The sequence below is a fragment of the Pyxicephalus adspersus genome, chromosome 3, assembly GCF_032062135.1.
Source record: "Pyxicephalus adspersus chromosome 3, UCB_Pads_2.0, whole genome shotgun sequence".
Lineage (NCBI taxonomy): Eukaryota > Metazoa > Chordata > Amphibia > Anura > Pyxicephalidae > Pyxicephalus > Pyxicephalus adspersus.
Genome location: NC_092860.1, coordinates 77,741,833 through 77,763,219, shown reverse-complemented (window position 1 = coordinate 77,763,219; position 21,387 = coordinate 77,741,833). Strand labels below are relative to the sequence as shown.

Genomic DNA, 21,387 nt, shown 5'->3' with positions numbered 1-21,387 from the left:
ATAACTACTTTTTTTTAGATTTTGCATTTAATTTTTGTAAGAATAAAGTCATATTTTTTTTGCCACCATGACCACTTTTTGCCAAATACAATAGCAGTTTGCACCAGGTACTCTTGAGTTATTCCAATAGTTCAGCGGTTAGGTTTCCTTTACACTGCACCAGAAAAAAAAATTAAAAACCAAAAATAATTGAATTAGTGACCTTTAGCTGTTTTTCCTTCCTTCTCTCTTATTTCCATTCTGTTTTTGCCCTAAACCTAAATGTGAAAGTTAAGAGAACTTTTATAAAAGGGTATTTTTTACCAAAAAAAAAATAGATAAAAACAGTTCAAGATAAATAAACAGGTTTTCCTCAAACTAGCTTTTCTGAAGATAGGAATTTTTAGTAACACAAAAATAAGAAACTGAAAGGATTTTAATAGCCCTTTTACACAAAAAAATGCAGCACAATTATAGTTTTGTATATATTTTGTGTCACTTTTTTAATATAAAAAAAAGCAGTGGCATATTTTTTATCACTAATATTGTTTTGCCACAAACACGGGTCCAGAGAAAAGAGCTTTCATAGGAGTCATTTAAATCCAATAGTACCCATAGGGCTTAAGCTGGCAGCAGGGACAGCAGCTTTCATGTTGTTGCCGGTTGCACTTTGCATCCCCATTGTCGCCCCCAATGTTATGCCGTTTCAGAATTAGGTGATCCCATGTGGCTTTAGGCGCAGTGCTGGTTCCTAAAGAACCGACTGTGGCATATTTGACAACTTTGAGCTTCCTGCTTTCCCCATTTGTTCCCTGACATAGGCCAACCTCACTACCAGAGTGAACAAAGCTGAATGATTCATTTTACAGAGAACTGCTCACTGCCGCCATTCATTCCCTTTGGGAGGCCACAGGTGAGACCCTAAATGCAGCATCCCAATAGGAGGCAGGGTGCTGAGGAAGCAATCACTGGACCTCACACATTGATGTTTTTTCATTATCCACCATTTATAATTGCTCTTGCTGAGAGATTTATGGTGGCCCCATAGGGATCTACAGCATGTCTGCACACTGCTCTCTATAGCTCTGAATACCAGATTTGGCCCTATGGTGCTGTCTGGGGCCCCTTAGAAAAGTCCAGGAGCTTATTGTACAGAGCAATCTTCTCCTAAAGAAGCATCGTGTTAGCCCAGCATTGAGTTTACAGACACGAGTATAAAGCTCCTGAGGCGATAAGGTTGCCTCAGGCCCCCCCCATAAATCGGCTCACACCGCCTGCACCTAATTAAACCCAACCGCCGGCTCTGTGGCGAACCCGCCAACTAGCAGAATACCCACAGCCCGCCTGACGTCACAGCCTCCCACCCAATTCCTGAAGCACACAAAGTCTCGCGAGAAGAGACTTTGTCCTCCAGGAAGTAGAAGGAAAGGGGGCGGAGCTTGTTGTCCCGTGATCTGAGCAGAGCCCGGGAAGTCTTCAGTCAGCTTGCAGCTGTTCCATAGCAGGTTTGTACTGCGGGGGGCAATTAAGTGCGCAGAGGAATCACAGGAAAGTGGAAGAAGCGTCATGGCGCATGCATATGATTAGGGACACGTATATAACGAGTGGGCACACACCGGGGTCATGTTTATAATTAGAGCATATAGTATAGGGGCAGGAATGTAATGGAAGCAGAGTCTATGGATTCGCCTTTATTGAGGGGCTATAGATGGGGGAATGTAGTTTATGACGATAATCTATCCTGCATTCATGTATGCAGTGTAATTAGGGGGCATTTGATGGATGTGCCTGGGGCTGCTAATGACAGGGGGTATAGACCAGGGGCATGTAAACAATAAGCTGGCATGGGGCAAATATGTGACAATGGAGCCAAACATTTTACATCTCCACCACCTCCTCCCCCCACACTTCTCAGTGACTATTGTATAGATCTGGATGAATAAAAGTATCCTCAAACTTCTTAAAGTGTGTGTATCCGCTTTAGGTGACCCTGTGCTCTGCCTGTGTAATGGGACGGGTTCATATAAAGGAAATCCAGCATGAAAGTGCAGAGAAGCTGGCATTGATCATCATTGGAAAATGCTTGGTGACTGGCAGCTGGATGCTTTGATTTCTCTGCAGACCGAATTGCTGGCTGTGATCGGTTACACGGATAAGATATTCTGACAATTGTTTACAGCCTTGCAGTAGTCGGTGGTGGTTGTTGAGTCGTAAGGGGGCCGGTAATAGAAATGATCTCTAGCTGATTGAAGCAGTATGTCCCTAGCTTTTTACTCTTCTGTAGCATGGCTTCATTCTCCAACCTTTCATATAGATGTTCTTTAACAAATCCTTAGTCTATGTGATACAAATATACAGATGTCTGGCACAGCCTGGCATCAGGATTTTTCAGAAAGTCAGTCTCTGTACTTCTCTCCTGATGGTGTCATTTTAATTTCCTGCATCCTCAAGATTCACATATGCACCTTCCCTTTGTTCCCTACTTTCTTGATTTTCATGGGGAAGGTGACATATCTGATGCTTTCTGGGATGGAAGAACATGGGACTGGATTCTATTCCAATGATGGCGCTAATATTAGGGCAGAAAAGAGGGTCCTTGTCTCAGTTTAAGCATCAGATTATGAGTCACGCAAAATTTGTGTTCCCCTCTGTAATCATTTTTTGACACAATTTTTCTGTGTACTAAAAAAAAATCAATGTGCAGCTTGCAAATTCTAGCATTGCAATCCGCAGTCAGATTTTGGTCTGGCAAATATTAAAAAAATTTCCTGCATTTGGGTGACGTGAGGAGTTACCAGCCTATTGCTTAGACTGTGTAATATAGTACATATTTTGGCAAATTATGAGAGGTCTTAAGGCTGGTCATTGTACAGGAGACTGTGAACAGATTATATAAACATGGAGTTTATTTTGTTTTTACAGGTTGACATTCAAAAATCAGACAACCTCCCGACCTGAGGAGTGCCGGATTTTTGAAAAATCCAGATTTGTAAAGGTTATATATGCTGTAATTATTAAAAAAAAATAACACTAAATGAAAAGCAAATGAAATTTCAATGTTCACCAACTAAATAAAACAGTTTTACAGAACTTTAGTTCAACTAAACAAAATAGTGCCTGAGAATTTTATTCATTACTGTATCCTCGAAAAGAAGCTTTATAGCAGGTAGGCTGTCAGGATGTTCATGACCAAAGCTTTGTACACATGTCAAATTTTTATTGCCCGATAATCAGCTCAGGGTGGATATCGGGCGAGAATCCGGCGTGTGTACAGCCTGCGTCGTTCATCGTCTGTGGATCCGTCCTGGCGATCCTAATGCAAGGAAAGGGGGAAAATGCGCAGCAGGGTGCCGTTCCGTTGCTCTCCCCTCTCCATAAAGCAGAACAGTGCTTTATGTACAGCACTCGTTCATGCATTGTGCAGTTCTTATCGTTAGAAAAGGATCATAAAAGATCCTTTCCAACGACAAGAATTCCACTTGTGTACGGAGCCTAACAGTAACAGCATCCTCAGCAGCAGGAATTGCTTCATTTTATGGAGGAAAAGCAAGACCTAACAGCTGATTCTAGAGTACAGCACCATCAAAACATAAGCAGTGCCTCCAGAAAACAGTGTATATTTGAAAATGTCAAGCTGTACCAGCAGTTTCTGATGCATTCTAAATTTAGTAATTGATAATGAGTACTAAACTAGACTGAAAGTGTATGTTCATTTTAACATTTTTATTATTTTAGTTTGGGTTTGAGTGGAGAAGTGTCAGATCCCATTTCCGGAAACTTGTCTTGATAATTAGGCACATAACATTGCTTTTTTAAGTAAAGTAACTAAGATATGTAAAAGTTTGTCTTTGCCCAAATATTTGGGCTCTAAAGATATAATTTTCTCTTCTCTTAGAACGTGAGACATGGATGATGACAGCATTGAAACCATTACGATCTCCTCTCCCATGGCAGAGGAGGTGCCTATGGAAACAGAACTGGAGGAAATAGTGGAAGTAAATAGCAGTGGAGAATGTGTTAGTACGACTTTTGCAAAGGAAACAATTCCAACAACTAGTAATCATGCCAGCCACTTGGCAGTAGTAAGTGTTGCTTCAAAACCCAGCCCGGGACCTTCAGCTACAGCAATGAAAACTGTTCTACAGAGCGGCATACATAAATTGGGGACAACGCTTTCTGGGCAAGTGATTCTCAATAAGACCTCTGAGGTCACCTCTAGTAATAGATTTGTGAAGCCGGAAAAGTTGATTGTAACAACTTTAGGGAAGACAAGCCACCCCTTTGTACTGATTCCACAAAATCAGATGTCAGGTACCCAGAAGGCCACTTCTCTTCAGCATGTCGATGGCAAGGGTGCACCACAGCAGATCAAGTTGGTTACTATTGGAAGCCGTTCTGATGTCAAGCCTGTACTGGGCATGTCCTCATTAACATCTGCTCAACTCATTAGCTCCACTGCTAAGTCTTCTGTTCTCCAGACACAGCAAGTGCAGAATGTCCAGGTATTGTTTATTTTTTTGATGTAATTTATTTTTCACTGTTGGGTGATTTTCTTCAATTGTATATTGAAAGCTCATCTCTGCAAAATGTATGATCCTCTAACCCAAGGGTCAGCAAACTCCTGCCTTTAAGCCAGGAGTCGCGGGTTGCCGGCAGATTGGCCAGGGGGCGTTAGGAACTACCGGAGCTCCGGTGCCGCCGCCTTGCTGTTGCTCCCGTTTACCACGGCCGGTGTTGAAATTTCCGCTGGCGCGGTAAATAGGGAAGGCTCCCTGAAGGGAAATCCCTCTCCTCCGCAATGCATATGGAGGGGAGGCATTTCACTTCAGGGGGTGTTCCCTAGTGGTGGGCGGAGCCATTAGGGCAGGACTCAGAACCTGGCCTAGTGTGCCCCCGCCCACCCCAGAAATGGCCTATTGGCCTACTGTTCTACTGTCCCACACTTAGCTGAATCCACAGTCCATATTTATTGCCAGGGCTGTTTCTTCTGTGAATGACTGCTGATCAAGCTTTGCTCTTCTGCTTGTGTCTAGCAGTTCTCTGTTATCCCACTTTACTAATGTCACTGCGCTCCTCAGGATTTCCACAGGCCCCCACCACTTGAATATCTCATTGAAATCGACTATGACACACTTTTGCATAGATATTGCAAGGCCACTGATTTGAACACTTTAGCTTGTAGAATAAGTGCTTTTATGTGAAATTGGGTAATAGTGTTTCTGGAATACTGAGTACTTTGCTGCTTATCTTCAGTCTCATCAGTATTTGACGCTTCCAGATGGGGATTTCAGATTGAATCCACTGCCCAGGCTGGAGATCAGACATCTCACAAGTGTCCATTCTAAATCCTTCAGCCACTGTAGTTCTTCGAGAGAAATTAGGTTAGCTCCATACTGTGGACTAGGATAGGCTCCAAAGGTCCCTGACTTTTTTGTTTGCCTTGCTTCACTTCCTTACAACTTCTTCCAAATGTTATGCTTGCTTCTAGTCACCAGTGCTATTGAACGATTGAAAGATTGGCTGCTTTTCTTGAGCACTGTCCCACAGGAGAAGGTCACATGATACTTTATATCTAGAAAAAACAGACAAGACAGGGAGCAATGGTGGGGTGAATATAATTAGCCAGGGTCAGGAAGAGGCCCTGAATAGGCAAGCTGACAGCATCTCTTCACAGTAGTCCTCAAATTATTTTGCTATTGTATGAGTACCGCATACCAATATCCAAATTATGATACAGAATTCAGTTTTGCCTTGTTGCAGCTTTATAAATAAAGAAAATTAATATTACCCTGATATTTTTCAAATGCTGATTGTCTGTTTTTTTTACTTTAATATCAGTTGAGTTCACCCAGAGGAAGCATTACAAATAGAACATAGGGTTAAAAAAAATGCTTAATTAGGATAAAGAGAAGAATGAAAGAGGTTCAGGCTCCAAGATTTTTAAGTGCAAAAAATATGTATTGATACATAGGTTTTGTTTCATACATAATTTTCCTACATAGCTTAATATGCATTTATCCAGTCCAGTTAACACTTCACTGGGCTGAAGTATATAGACTAAACATATAGTTCTAGCTATAATCCAATGAGTAACCGTATTAGTCTGTATGCCAACACATTTCGACTCGCTAGGCTTCTTCAAGGGAATATATATTGATCTAGGCACTTTACTATATGGCGGTTCAGGATGTATATTGTATACATCCTGAAAAATTTGTCAATTTTCTTGTTTTTATATATAGTTTTTACAATTCAGGATAAAAAAACAGCAATAAAGTATACAGTCATGTAAATATACATATTATAGTATCAATTAGATGCAAATATTCATTGTGTGGCCCCACAACCCAATACTGGAGCAATGTTTAACCTGGAATATTTTTTAAGCCGGGTGGTAAGAAATTGTAGGAGGGTGGCAGTCCCTGTATTGTGACCCAACTCATCAGTAACCACACAAAAACAGCCGGGTGGTCACTGAAAAGTACCGGGTGGTGTGCCGAGCTAAGAGGGGCTGTGGAGAACCCTGTGGAGGGCGATAAACTCATTGCCCTAATTCCTTTAAACAAAAAACCCTACTAACATTTTCAGAACACTGGGTCCTAAATTATTACCTACATTTAGCTTTCAGAAATTCTCTCTCTGGTTTCCTTAGAGTGTGGTCTCCCCGTAAAATGATTAGCTATTATCTTTTAGGTAATATATTAACATAATGTTTCATATTTTGTAAAACAGAACAACAAACAGAAATTTATTTTTACCCCACTGCCCTAAAATCATGGTATTTGTATCCATCCGGTAACTGTTAGGGCCTAAAATGTTTTACCTTTAGGCAAGCTTGTGCACTTTTTTTTTTAACCTTCACTTCACAAGAAGCAGAAGAATAATTTTTGTAAATGCTTCTTGTTTTTATATACAGTTTTACAATTTAGCTATGAAAACAATCTGGTAAAAAAAACCTTATGTCCTAACAAATTGTATGCAGAGTGGATAAAACGATATTCAGTAAACTGACCTACTTGGTCTCTCCCAAACTTCATCTGTTTTGATCCAGAGGAAGTCAATACAAATCAGCCCAGAAAAATATGTAACAATATGAGGTATGCAGCAAGGTCCTAACTTTGCACTTTAGCTGATTTTGAATCACTTACATTGATTTGTGCTTGAGTTGACATGTTGAAATGTTATTTTATGAGTAACATTGATTTTCAGTTTTTCTTGTTTTTGTTTAATTCCCAGCTGCATTACTAAATACTTTTTCATCTTTAACTTGTGTTTTGAACACTTTTAATTCAACATGTTTTATCTATGCCCATTAAACACCAAGGTAGCAAGTTGGTAAAAGTAGGCTTGTTGGAAAAAATTGATTTCAGCTAGTCATTACAATTTTTATTACACAGTATTTATATAGCGCCATCATATTACACAGAGCTGTACAGAGTCCACAAAACATGTCACTAGCTGTCCATCTAATGTCCCCACTATAGTCATGTGTTTTTAATACAGTCTACGTTCAATTCTGGGGTGAAGCCAATTAACCTAACTGCATGTTTTTGGCATGTGGGAGTAAACTGGAGTACCCAGAGGAAACCCATGCAAACACAGGGAGAACCTGCAAACTCCATACAGATAGTGCCCTGGCCAAGATTCGAACCTGGGACCTAGCACCGCAAATGCCAGAACACTTACCTCTGAGCCATCGCGCTGCCCGATACAGCCAAACACACATGATGTAAATGAACTCCTTAAATGTCTACCACCAATTCCAGTTTTCTTAATGGATTTTGTCTTTGCATTATGGGAGAAAAAATGACAACTAAAAGGGATTAGCGCTTTTTAGAAGATGCTGCTGTTCAGATGTTAAGTGCGATTTCTATACTGTCGATAGCATTTTTTGCAATTTATGATTTTACAGATTGCTAAAAAAGTTCCTACTTCATCTTCTGGTGCTGTTATTACCAAATTGATTATTGCAAAACCATTGAACAGCAAGCCTGGACAGACTACTCAAGTATCATCTGTGTTTGCAGGTAACAACTATTAGCTTTCCTTTTTACCTGGTTATTTTGTAAGATCTTGTTTTAAAAGAAAGTATATTATATATGAGTACACATTCTGAGTTATTACATTACTGTTGTAAGGAAGTAGGGAACATTTAGACCCTCTGTCAAATTTTGGCCACATGTGTCCCATCTAGAAGATTCCCTTTACTTGCTAGCCAGTTTACCTATAAGGAAGTGATAAAATACACTTTTAAACAGTTGTCATCAAAACACGTACCTATTGCAATATTTATTGCTTATTCCGATTCTGGGTGGAGTGGTCTCCAGAACAAATAGGTTGATATTCGTAATGGGGACACGGTGATAAAAACTTGACAGGGGTTTGAACCCCTTCACTACTATACAGAACAGAAATTTTTTTGCCTTAGATGCAATTTTAAATAAAAGTTGCTGCATTTGTTGTATAACCACTTGGGGATCTCTGCACCTGAATAAGTATTGTTCAGTCGCCTTGCTTAACAGTTAGGGTTAGCTGTGAACACATCACGGCTTCTTTTCTAAAGGAGTTCACCTCAATCTGCACATGACTTACCATTAGGTGTGAACAGGAGTTGGCTTTTCATTTGGTTTGATAATTAAAACAAAAAATATTTACACAATTTATTGGTAAAGAATTTTAGCTCTAATACATCAGCCCAATGAACTTGTATTCTGAGAATGTGCTTTAAACTCAAGCCTTGTGTAGTACCTGTGGACAAGAGTACGATATAAAATATGTCTGCTTCCACACCATAGAGAATTTTACTCCTTAAGAAAACATTGATACCAATGTAAATCAAGTTTTCAAATGTGAAAAAAAAAGTTTGTGTGCGTGTTACGTAAGAGGTTCAGTTGGTTGGCTGTGTTTACAGTAATTCAAGGTTGGACAACATTTTCCCTGCATTTATTTTCTTGCGGTTATTTACCATCAAATATGGACTGAATGCAGGAAATGAAAATGACCCAATGTGCAAACAACCTGTGCATTAAATATAGTGCCTCTTCACATTCTATTACATCTCTTTACATTTTTTTCTCATATGCTTTAATATTCATGTTGTTAGAGCTGCAATAAAGCATTAAAAAATACATTCACTACTTTTTTGTATGCAGTGTGCTTCAGCGGACAGCAATGTTGTACCATGTGTTGTGGTATACTGCAGTGCAGGTTCGTGGAGAATGTGTGTTGAAGTGCCATAGCACTGCAGTGCACCAACTAAATCTTATCAGTGTTAACCCAGTGTAAGATAGGATTTTTATTATTTTTAATGTTTAATTTCTTTTACAGGCAAAGTGCTTTCTCATGCTAATTCTGCAGCCCAGTCCAAACCAATAGCAATTACAGAAGGTGCAGGAGTCACTGGGACAGCCCTAGAATCCACAACTCAGACATCCAATAAAATTGCAATATCCCCTCTGAAGTCTCCTCCTACCAAGGTACTTATTTAAGTCTGGCTTTCCCACCACTTCACTTGGAACTTTTGACCTTTTTCTAAATTCTTCTGAAAGCCACTATTGTGTTGTGTTTAGTACAGTGTTTATTATTTTTACAGGTGAAGCAATTTTAGGTAAATTCTAAGCAAACTTGTGCCTTTTCCATGCAAACAAAATATTAGGTTTGTTGTAATGGCAGCCCAAGCATCAGCATTTATTACTCTTGGTTCTTGTTTAGCTGCTTATATCAAATAAAGGTAACCAGCACTTACAAGTATGCAGGATATATGGCTCACAACTCATCTTACACTGGACTAACTCTTGCTTACTCTATACCCTTTAAAAACAGGAAGCAATAGTACCTGTCTTTTGTTCCATTTATTTGTAGTGTGTTATAAATTAATACAAATATTTCATTCTGGTGTAATTTCTCTTTAATTCTGGTGGTTTTGACTTTGTACATCCCATGATAGTTGAACAAAAGTTTTTCAAAGAAATTCATTAAAATCTTTTAATGCATTTTATGTGCAACACACAACTTTCACCTACCATCTTTTTTATCTTTTGGTATCCTAAGTAATTTTAAATTTATTTTTAAGTCAAAAGACTCCTAGCTGTTATGTAAAAAATTGTTTGTTCTAAAGATACTGTATACACAAAAAGTTCTGTATAGAACCACAAATCCCAGAGTGTGTAGTATATAGCTCTCCTTTTCCTTTATTCCAGCATTTTAAAATCTGTCTTCTCAATACTTATCAGGTCACAGTGGTATCAGTTGCATCTCAGTCTGCCAACTCTCCTCAGAAGACCATTGTCCCCATAAGTATGGCGCTTGGTCAGCAGCTTCTGAGTGCTCAGACATCTACTTCCTCTTCTCCTGCAAAACCTGTTACTAATAGTACATCTGCTCAGGTAATCACTTCTGTTTTCTTTCTGCCAATGAGCTAGTATAGGTTTGTACAAAGGTTTTAGTACATAGTTGTAATTGATTTGTCCTCACAACTCCAGCTGTAAGTCATACTGGAATTTATTTATATATGTATAATTTTCTCTTACTCAACTCTACTAACCAGTTAGAGTACCTCCTCTAATAGGTTTTGAGTTTGAACACAAATTCAATTTCATTTTTGCTCCAAAATTCATTCTTTGGTACCCAAGGAAAGTAGCTCAGGGTGCAGTATTTGGCTCCAATGTTTGTCTGATCATTCTGGCTTCTAGCTGGCGATTCAATTCTAGGATGAATGACATCTAGTGCCATTCAGCCCACTACCTGAAGCATATAGGCTTTGAAGTTACCTTTATGTTCTTGCAGAGATTGGCACCATGTCATTTAGGGACATCTTTTTCTGCAGCATTTAAAATCCACTGCCAGACAAAGAAATAGGTAGGTGAGGAGGACTGAAGAATCAATGGAGTTAAAAAAGTATGCTGTTTAGGTACCCATAGGATAGTTCAGTCTTTACCTACCATATTGGGCTTCATGGCAATGAAGTATGAATTGCTGATCATTTTTCATAATTTGTTATTGCAGCAAATACTGATGGTTGGAATAATCAGGTTATAATCTATCCAACAATATCAGTCTTCAGAATATAGTAATCAGTAAGTATAACTACAGTGTTCAACCCAGAAATCTATTTAAGCTGGGTGGGAAGAAATTTTAGGCGGATGGCAGCCCCTGTATTGTGACCCAACTGTTCAGTATCCACCCAAACACAGCCAGGTGGTTACTGAAATGTGCCGGCTAAAAGGGGCTGAGGGGAACATTGGACTGTATAGTAAAATCCTTTTCTGGACAATGTATAGGGTGCATCAGACATCAAACCTTGTCATCCTGAATTATGTTGGTGACTATAAAACAAAAAGCGTGGTGGGATGGATGGCATCACGCTTTAGCTTACATATTCTTCATACATTCAGACTAACACTGAAACGTGATTTGTCAGGTGAGCCATTTTTTTTCAAGGATGTGGCCTTTAAGCTTGTTTGAACATGCTGCTAGTATTTTTGTAGTAGGGTAATACTACAAAACATTTTCCTTGGTTAAAGAAGTAATGTTTTTTTTCCATAGACAGAAATGTAGAGAAAACCTATATATTCGCTATCTCTTTACAACCATACAAACCATTGGTACATTTGGAATTCTATTTACAAAGGTATTCACTGTTATCTACACAGTCCCCCTCCCCCCCATCATCACCACCACCATGGCCTCTTTGAAACCTGCAATATATCGGGGAATTTAGTTAATTCTGCAGAGAGAAGTCTTGGTGTTGATTGGAGAGGAGTTCATGCATATTACAGCTTAAGTAAATAGACTGTGTCCTCCTGGCTTTTCTTTTTCCTAATTGCAATTTATCAACTTCAGAGTCTCAAAACAAGGGGGATCCTAATCACCTTTGTAGAGCACACCACTGTGAATAACAAATGCTGATTTTTTGGGGATTTATTTTGTGGCCATATCAATACATGGGGCTACTAAGACCTGTCAAGCAGCTCTAGAAATATTTATAAAAACATTTTCATGCACAATTTACTTAGAAGCTTACCATATATGTTCATTTTGGATTGTATAGCGATGTTCTTGTTTATATAAACACATTTTTAAAGCATAATACAAAATATGCAGGTTTGTGTTGCTTTGTGACATATGCATTTGAACTAGAATACTAAATTAGAAGTTTTTTGTTGTTTTATTTTCTTTCTTCAGGGTGTAAAACCAGGAGTCCAAACAATAACAGTTGGTGGTGTTAATACAACCCCTCAGTTCAAAACAATCATACCACTTGCGGCAGCCCCTAATGTCCAGCAGATTCAAGTCCCTGGAAGCAAGTTTCATTATGTACGGCTTGTGACTACATCAACTGCAAGTAGTGCAACACCTAGCCAGAACCAAAGCACCAGCACTCAGCCTCTCCAGCAAGGTATCCTTTTCTGTATCTAGCCGATATGTACCGTATATGTGGCCTTCTCATCCAGGCAAAATATAATGAATGTTTACCATATGATGTGAAACAATTAAAATATTTGTAATTATTTCAAATTTAGCAAAGTAAAACAAGTAAAATATTTTATTTTTTTTATTTTAGCTAAACCAGTGGTGGTTAATGCTACACCAGTGCGGATGTCTGTTCCTATAGTTCCAGCCCAGGCTGTCAAACAAGTGAGTGAAATTTTTCTTGATGTTGAAACTCTGAGAAATAGAATACAGGTACCTATTCAAAACTGACATAATGTTTTTTGTTGGAATTGACTTTACCTTTCCTAGCAGTATGAATAATGAGGATTTTTAAATGTAAAACGGTACATTTAAAAATCCTCATTATTTTAAACTTCCTGCCTAACAGTCCTGCCTCCAGCCTAAGACTTGCTAGCAGATGTCCACCTGGCATCTGCTTTCCCTTGGCTTGCGTCCCCAACATTCACACGCCGGGGACATGGATGCCAGCCGGGCAAGGCCAGGTTACACAGATGTCCAGCCAGCATCGTCAGGGGAAGAAAATGCTGAGCATCGCTGGAGGAACCCGGGGGACTTGGTGGAGGACGCCGCCCGAACGTGGGAACTTCGTAGGAGTTTAAAACTCCTTGGCAATTCCACTCCAGGTTACTGCTTTTGGTATGGAAAATCTACCCTGAGCCACACTCAGGAATACCCCCAGGAAGGTAATGCAAGTGTTAAAGTGGAACTAAAGTTCCACATTGCAAAATTGCAAACAGGCAGGGTTTTTTTATTGCCGAAAGTATGTTCGCACTGGGTGTATGATGCTGGGTATCAAAGCATCTCCCAGGGCTGCCAGAACAGAATGAACTCCCACACACTTGCATGGGAGTTATATCATCCTGACCTGGCCAATGATCTGACACCCAAAGAGGAGCTAAAGAAGATGGAGGTCCCCGCAACAGAACAGGGACAGGTAAGTGTAAAAAAAAAAAAAAAAAAAAAAAAATTGAATCAGGCTTGATGTTTCCTTTTCCTTAAACAAAGGACCTGCCTAGTCACTTTTTATCTTTTTTATCTTTTAAATTAGGTTCTGATTTAAAGTGTTCCACAACTATGAATGTGGGTGTGTGTATGTATACATAATATTTATTTATTATCAATAGCACTTTTTCAAGAACATTTTAACATCATTTTATTTGCTTTAAATTTACATGAATACTCCTTCTACATTTAATAGCATTAATGTGGTTAATGGTGTTTTTTTCCCCTTTTCAGGTGGCCCCAAAACCAATAAATGCACCTTCACAGATTGTGACCACCAGTCAGCCACAGCAGCGACTTTTAATGCCTGCTACACCATTGGCACAAATTCAGCCCAACCTGACTAATCTTCCTCCAGGTACTGTTCTCACACCTGCCCCAGGAGCTGGAAACGTTGGCTATGCTGTCCTGCCCGCTCAGTATGTAACTCAGGTGAGTTTTTAGGCGATAATCTCTTATTTCTTCCATTCTGGGTCATAGAAACCAATTATTCTATAGAAATAGACCACATATTCTGTTTCATACTTTCATAATTTCATACTCCATTATTTCACCTGGGAAATTTAGGAGGGTCCATCCTTTTGTGCTTTGGTTTGGTTGATTTGGTCTATCAGGGATTTAAAAGGTAATTTTGGTGGACCTATAGCCAGTGCTGGTTAGTACTTCCAACTGTGTAAAGCTCTCTAGTAAATGGGATCCTAAAACCAAATTTTCATCCCTCAAAACGCTCTAAAGCAATCACATTCAAACAAATGGAGCTTAACTAAGAGGTTGTTTTCCCACTTTTTTTTGGACAGAGTAAAGAAATATTCAAACCTATTTTCTTAAATGTCTTTGTCCTATTGAGATGTCTTCTCATTTTTCTAACCTCAAACTTGTAGATTTGTTGCTTTTTATAATATACGCACCTGTTTAAAATTTTAATTCCCTCTCACTTCCTAAATGATCTCAACAGAGTAAGGGTGAATTTTGGTGGTAATGCAGGTACAGATGGCATTTGAAACCTCACAAGATTTGGACTGAATTTTAGCTCAGTAATATTTGCAGTTCAAAAGACTAATTGTATGTTTTTGAGTCGTAAAAATTTTAAGTTAGCGTAGGATTTCTCCAATTGTTTGCTAAAGCAACATAATTGTGTTTTCATTGAACACGATTTGTTTTAAAGCTTAGCTGTAGTTTATTACCTTGCCAGCTTAGCTGTAGTTTAATACCTTGCCAAACTTTTGCTTGTAAATGTTTGTTAACTTAATTTTTTGTCTTTGTACAGTTGCAGCAGTCTTCCTATGTTTCCATAGCTAGCAATGCAGGAATATCTGCTACTCAGAGTTCACAAAATCCACCCCGGGGCCCACTAAATGGGTTAGTATATTTTTTGTTTATTCATTTTTAACAGGAGTTGGATGCTCTGTAAATAAACTTTAAAATGTAGCACATATTACACCAGTATGTTTATATGAACTTTTATTTTCCTGGTAATTAGAAACCTTTAATATTATGGAAAGTAGACATTAAATTTGCTAATTGTTATGTAAAGCCCCTGAAGGTGTTTGCATATATATGTTTTTAGTCTGTATAGAGCTGCAACAGGTGTATTGCTTAATTATTCAAATAGTGTCTTCAGGAATCTGTGCTCCGTGGTGGCAAAGACGTGATGTTCTTTGCAGTTTATCTATATACCATGGCAGTATAGAGGCCCAAGTCTATCAACATTTTTTGCCTTTAATTTTATTTTACCATAATTCATTTCCTAAAGTTGTTAGGTAGCTTTTGAAACTTTTGTGAGCGAGTGCACATAAAATAATAAAACCTTTGTCCTCTCTGTTTAATTTATTTTTTCCAAAAAAAACTTGGGTAAAAACTTTTACCTCAAACTTGTATACTTCTTGCTTTTTATATTGTTTGAAAACAGTGTAGTAAGCTTAAATTCCCCTTTAAGTATGAATTTTTAACATAAATAAAAATTAAAATCTGTTTTAGTTTAAAACCAAAGAAATTAAAAAGTATATCAAAAAGTATATCATGTAACTTTTTTTTTTTGCCTTTATAGCATAATTTCTTCAGAATCAACGAGTCGCCCAAGAAAGCCATGTAATTGTACAAAGTCATTGTGCCTGAAACTGTGAGTAGTTTCTTTGTACTCCATAAGAAGCTTCTGTTTTTTCTTGTAAACATGTAAAATTCAGTATAGGGTTCAGTAAACATTTCTGTTAGCAGATGGCAGGGTATAATCTCTGTTATAAGTGGGGGTTATATTGAAATTGATGTGATTTCTTACCACTCTTTGTGAATAATTCACACCGTTAAAACTCTTCAAAAAATAATTGTACCGTATTTTTGCCCATATTTCAAGTCCTCAAACCTGTGTCAATTACAGACACTATTTTGGTGTCTCCCACCTTCTCTGATCTTTTCGGCTATCTGTAAGGGTGACATTCTTCCTACTGCCCAGCAATGTAAGACACATTTTTACCAATGACTACCATACTAATGTACTGATCAAAGCTCAAATGCTGACCAAACACTCCACATTTGTACTTGATAAAGCAATCACCATATTTGTGGGTTTTTTTTGTTTGTTTGTTTTTTAGTGTGCATTAGAGGTTTTGTGATTTATTTAGTTTTTTGTGAATATGGTAAAGTGCAGATAACATTTTGTAATTAGATTTTATATATTTTTAGCTATTGCGACTGCTTTGCTAATGGAGAGTTTTGTAATAACTGCAACTGTACAAATTGCTACAATAACCTGGAACATGAAAATGAACGACAAAAGGCAATCAAGGTGAGGACAGTAGAATTTTTTTTATTGGATAGTGGATAAATAATGGCACAACTTGTTGGCATATTGTTTGATAACATAGCAAGTTTCTTCCTACATATGTGAATGTAAAACACAAGCTGCAGTATAATGCTGCCTTTTTGAATTATTGGTATAATGTATTTTCTTTCCTTACAGCCTCTTTGTTTTTCAATCTATTTCTAGGCATGTTTAGATAGAAATCCAGAAGCTTTCAAGCCAAAAATTGGTAAAGGAAAGGAAGGAGAATCTGAAAGACGACACAGCAAAGGATGCAACTGTAAACGTTCTGGATGTTTAAAAAACTACTGTGAATGCTATGAGGTATAATGAGTATTCTAAACATAAAGCAGTGATTTACTACATTAGATTAAAGATATTTGTTTTGCTTTTGAAATCCGTTTGCTGGAACATTTCCATTTTTGCAAACCCATGTTAGGCTAAGTTCAGCAGTATTTTGCCAGGCGACTACTGGCAAACATGCACCCGGGAGCAGTAACAGTCTGTCACTTTCATCAATAAATAAATAATTAATAAATAAGAAAAAGATTAAAATCTGCCAGACAGTGCACAAAACACTTCACAATCTAGGCTGCAAAAAAACCTACATAATCCACTTCAACTACAGGTTTCTGTAAAGATCCTGTCTACAGACTATTAATTTTGGCAAAAGTGTTTTCACCCATCCTGATGCAATAAAAGTGCATTAATATTAAAAAGCCGCTCATTGCATAAACTTATGGCATGCACACTTGCTATATTAAGGTACTGTGCGTGCAATGTATACGTGTACATGGGTCCAGTGGGTCCACATGATGACCAAACAGCTTGCATTAGAAAATGGGAGGTCAGCAATGGTTCCATGCTTCTCTTGGAAAAGGTGTACATGGCTATGGTATTGCAGTTATAATGTGCAATAGAAGCAAATGTTACTAAAAAAAAAAAAAGTCTTTTGGAAGTTGAATCGTAATGTTCTGTTGTTATTATATCAAATCATATTTCAGCAGCATTGTTTTGATCATTACATTAATTCTGCTTATTTCTCTACTTATGACATCTGTTCATTTTACCCACAGGCTAAAATCATGTGCTCCTCGATATGCAAGTGTATAGGTTGCAAAAATTTTGAAGAGAGCCCAGAACGCAAAACGTTAATGCATCTGGCAGATGCAGCAGAAGTGAGAGTGCAGCAGCAAACTGCAGCCAAAACAAAGCTTTCCTCACAGATCTCTGATTTGCTTACAAGGCCGACACCATCATTGACAAGTGGTGGGGGAAAGTAAGTGTTTTATGTCTTTTGAATTTCCAGCTAATATATATTGCAAGTAAAAAAAGATGTAATTGTATACTTCTGTTGATGAGGCAGTGGTTTGTGTAGTCCGTAGATCCCAAGACTATATTTTAGAAACTGAAGTTTGAGTACACGCTAGGGTACCTAAAATGAATACCTACAGTAAATACTGGCACATGTAAGGGGGTTAATAATGTAAGCTAGCTACTAACAATTATGCATTGGGCTGACACAATTCATGGACTCTACTCTGCATTGCTGTGCCATAATGTAGTGTTTGTGAATGGTTGTGATAAAGCTGCCACAAGTGGTAGCATCAGCACAAAAAATGTTTTAGTACCTTGTCTAGGAAGTCCACCTATATTATTCTTCCTCATTTTTTTAAAGCTCTTCACTCCTCATGGTTGCTGAATCCACCAATAAACTATGGGCAAAAAATAGGTGTATCTAACATTCATTAGGAGACTTTGATTTGAGAGTTTACTTTTTAGTATTATTACTATTTGCAGGATAACGATGGTAAATGAGTTTAGAAAAAAAAAACTCTGGACAAGCATTACCTAAGCTCATCAGATGAAACTATTTATGGATTTTTTTTAATCACCAACGTGAAAATCAGTCAAGTCCACAGAAACCTTCTCAGAGTGTGGGGATGATTTTGGCTGTTTGCTGATTTTTTTTTTTAGCTTTTGGATTTTTTTTTTTCCAAAACCTTGTACAATTCTAAAGAAGGAGGACCTAAAATTGTTCATTCTTGGTAAAAATACAAAAGTCGATATGCGTTCCATACAGTATGTTGTTGCATCCCATCATCAGTAGGGCCTTTTGACATTGATCCCATTGTTTTTCTGTTTAGTGGCTGTAGAGGAGCACTACCCGTTTGTGCATTGATTGGAAAGGGAAGTGCAAATGACCAGCCAGATAGTAGTTTACATGTGTGTGTTGAGTGAGTCATGTTGATGATGTTAATCGTTCCTTAGAACTCTTTTCTGAATGACCTTGCTGCTGTAGACAGACCTTCCAACTGGTCAACTAACCAGAGTACTGTCAGAAAATGACAGTCTCTGGTTTTATTGGCATGGTTGTTGAAGCCCAGAAGATTAGGGCCTGACTGAATTAGTTATCCCTACTGTTTTGATATGCAAAATTGTATTTTGCAATTTACAAGGGTGTTCAGGCAAATACACATTATTAAAGTGTAATATGTATACCTTTACTAAAAGTGTAAAATGTATACAGAACAGGTATGAACAAGCACTGATGAAAAACAATGACAACATCATCAATTCAGGAAAACAGTTCTACACTATTTCCCTGCTTTAATAATACAACAATAATTTACACAATTATTGTTGCTTAGCTTCACTTCAGGACTTCAGATGTTTCTGCTGCTCCTTGCTGTTTCTGCTGCTACATTCCAGTTTAAAATCTGGGTCATCTCATCACTCTTTCCATCCTGGGTCAGTCTGTCTTTAACCTTGTCTCTTTGTCTTCTTCAGTCTCCATATGTTTACATTATCGTACTGGGTTTACCCAGCCCCTGTTTCCTGTTACAAGCAGCCTGGCAGACCAGTTAGTTTCCAAAGAAATGTGTGGCTAAACATTGAAATCAAATTTAACTAAACTCCAACTAATTTCATATTAACTATAAAATCATAAAAATGACCATAGCACTACACCTACTTTTACCAATGACTTATAAACTGGGACCTTAACTGGGTTTATTGGTCCTGCAGATGCCACCATTTACACACTTACTGAGTGTGTTTTTGACTGTTTTGTCAGAAACGAGCACACAAGTAGCCTGCTGGAGGTCATCTTGTTGGGCTGTAGCAGTGTTCCTCCTATTCCCCCTTGCCTCTGCAAGACTCTGATACAGGTCCTGCTGCTGTATTGTTACCTTTCCAGCCTTGTCCAGCTCTTTGAATAAAGTCATATCTCCTCCATGATGTTGAGACTGGGATGGCAAACACTGCAAACATTATTGCAATGGCACAAATGGATGTGCAACCCGAGTGGGCTGCAGGTACCACCTCATTCTACTTTTCGGTATCTGTAGTGACAAGGGAACTAATAAAATGTAGGATTGATAAAAAATCGTTCAGGAAGAGAAAAGAGAAATGGTATGTGGTAAAATCACAGCTTGCATTTGTGCCTCTGTCAACCTCCAATTGCTTTCATTGGGACCAAGGAAGATGAAAGTGATTTGAAATTACTCACGCTTTCTCAATGGACAGATCAATATCCTAGATGTTTAGGTGACTTGGTGTTATACAGCGTTAATTGTGGTTCCTTTAATTTTTTGAGCAGTGCATATATGGCTACATGTGTTAAATTTTTTTTGTTTTGGTGTTTTTTAGGTTACCGTTTACATTTGTTACAAGAGAAGTTGCTGAGGCCACATGTGAATGCCTTCTTGCCCAGGCTGAGCAGGGAGAGAAGCTCTCAAAATCCCAAGCTGCCACAGAAAGGATGATCCTGGAAGAGTTTGGACGTTGCCTAATGAGGGTCATCAACTCTGCAGGAAAAGCAAAAAGTGACCCTTGTACGATGAGCTGTTAAATGTGGCAGACTGTCTAGCATGAATGATCAGAAATTGTGGCTGCACAGGAGAAAGTTCTATAAAATAATGTACAAAGAATACACTGCCATACAATTCTTCACACAAAAGTCTTCACTTTCCATCCACATATGTCACTGTGCCAGAATTCCTGTGTTCTTGTATGTGGCATTGTTCCATGTGCTTTGAACAAAATTGAGATTTTTTTGCAAACTTGGTTTTTAAATCCTGCACCCATCTCGCCCCTAAATTATTACATTATTATTACACCACCCAGTGATTTATCCTTTTTAGGTAAAGTGCAGACTTACATGCTGAGTCTTGTTTTTCAAGTTTGACCAAGTGTTTTTTCCCTTTTGAATTATAATATCTGTACATAGAGGCAGGTTTTGGTCTGATGAAATAGGAACTTGGTGTGGATTGCTATGAATTTTGTAATCATTGGCTATTCTTTGTAATAAACATCAGGTCTTGGAATACATTATGACGACTGGTGCACAGTGTCAGGAATGTTATGTCAGATTAGGTAAAGGATAGGATTGATGTAGATAACTGTATAAAGTACAGTGCTTTATTATTTGAAGTGTACTAGGTTGGAACCATACAGAAAGGTAGATATAGGCATATCTGACTTCTATGGAGTGTTGCCCAAATCTAGCCCCAGGAGCAATAGTATACTATCTTTTAGAAGATATTGTTTTTGTTTAATTTATGCCTATTATATTGTGCCTTCTGCAACAATAACTATTACACAAAGCTTGTTATATTTTTATATGTATATTTGGAATATGTAAGCTATAACACGTTAATGGTTTATGGGAGTGTGGTTTAGACTGGTGATTTTTGTTGAGTAAGTTATATAGTTCTTCATGACTTGATGTTGTAGATTCCATTCACATTTAGAACACAACATTATGGAAAAATTTGCAAAGAATAATGGAGTTTTTATGATAACATATCTTAAACAGTCCCAAATTGTTTAAAGCGTGAGTTAACACCGTTGTTGGTACTCAAAGTATGAGTTTTCTAAAGCAGTGATAAAGGCAGACTGTTTAAGCCACAATGGTTTACACTGGTGGTGTATCTCAAAATTATTGTTTTAGATCCAAAGCTAAAATTCAGCCTATTGTCTTTGTGGACATTTCATATAAAATCATTGATCTTGTGATCCCCACCAATATACAATAAACAGTAGATGTGACAGGTTGTGCCAGCACAATAAGTATACTCATGTATTGCATATCCAGTTACCCATTTCAGGAGTTTCTGAGCAAACAAAGTGAATGGGGCATTCCCGCCACAGAA

At 38.0% G+C, this 21,387-nt stretch overlaps 1 protein-coding gene across 2 annotated transcripts; it reads left to right on the top strand.

Annotated features, from left to right (window-relative positions):
• Positions 1-1,379: 1,379 nt before the first annotated feature.
• LIN54 (lin-54 DREAM MuvB core complex component) lies at positions 1,380-21,173 on the top strand. Of its 2 annotated transcripts, XM_072405325.1 has the most exons (14): positions 1,380-1,484; positions 3,875-4,481; positions 7,892-8,006; positions 9,307-9,455; positions 10,212-10,364; positions 12,163-12,376; positions 12,542-12,615; positions 13,669-13,866; positions 14,702-14,793; positions 15,482-15,553; positions 16,114-16,216; positions 16,418-16,555; positions 17,308-17,510; positions 19,883-21,173. In XM_072405325.1, exons 2-14 carry the CDS (start codon positions 3,885-3,887, stop codon positions 20,082-20,084), a joined length of 2,310 nt encoding a protein of 769 aa, XP_072261426.1. In that variant the 5' UTR covers positions 1,380-1,484; positions 3,875-3,884; the 3' UTR covers positions 20,085-21,173. The 2 variants fall into 2 exon arrangements, with proteins under 2 accessions (XP_072261426.1, XP_072261427.1); XM_072405326.1 differs by lacking the exon at positions 10,212-10,364.
• The last annotated feature ends 214 nt before the right edge of the window (positions 21,174-21,387 follow it).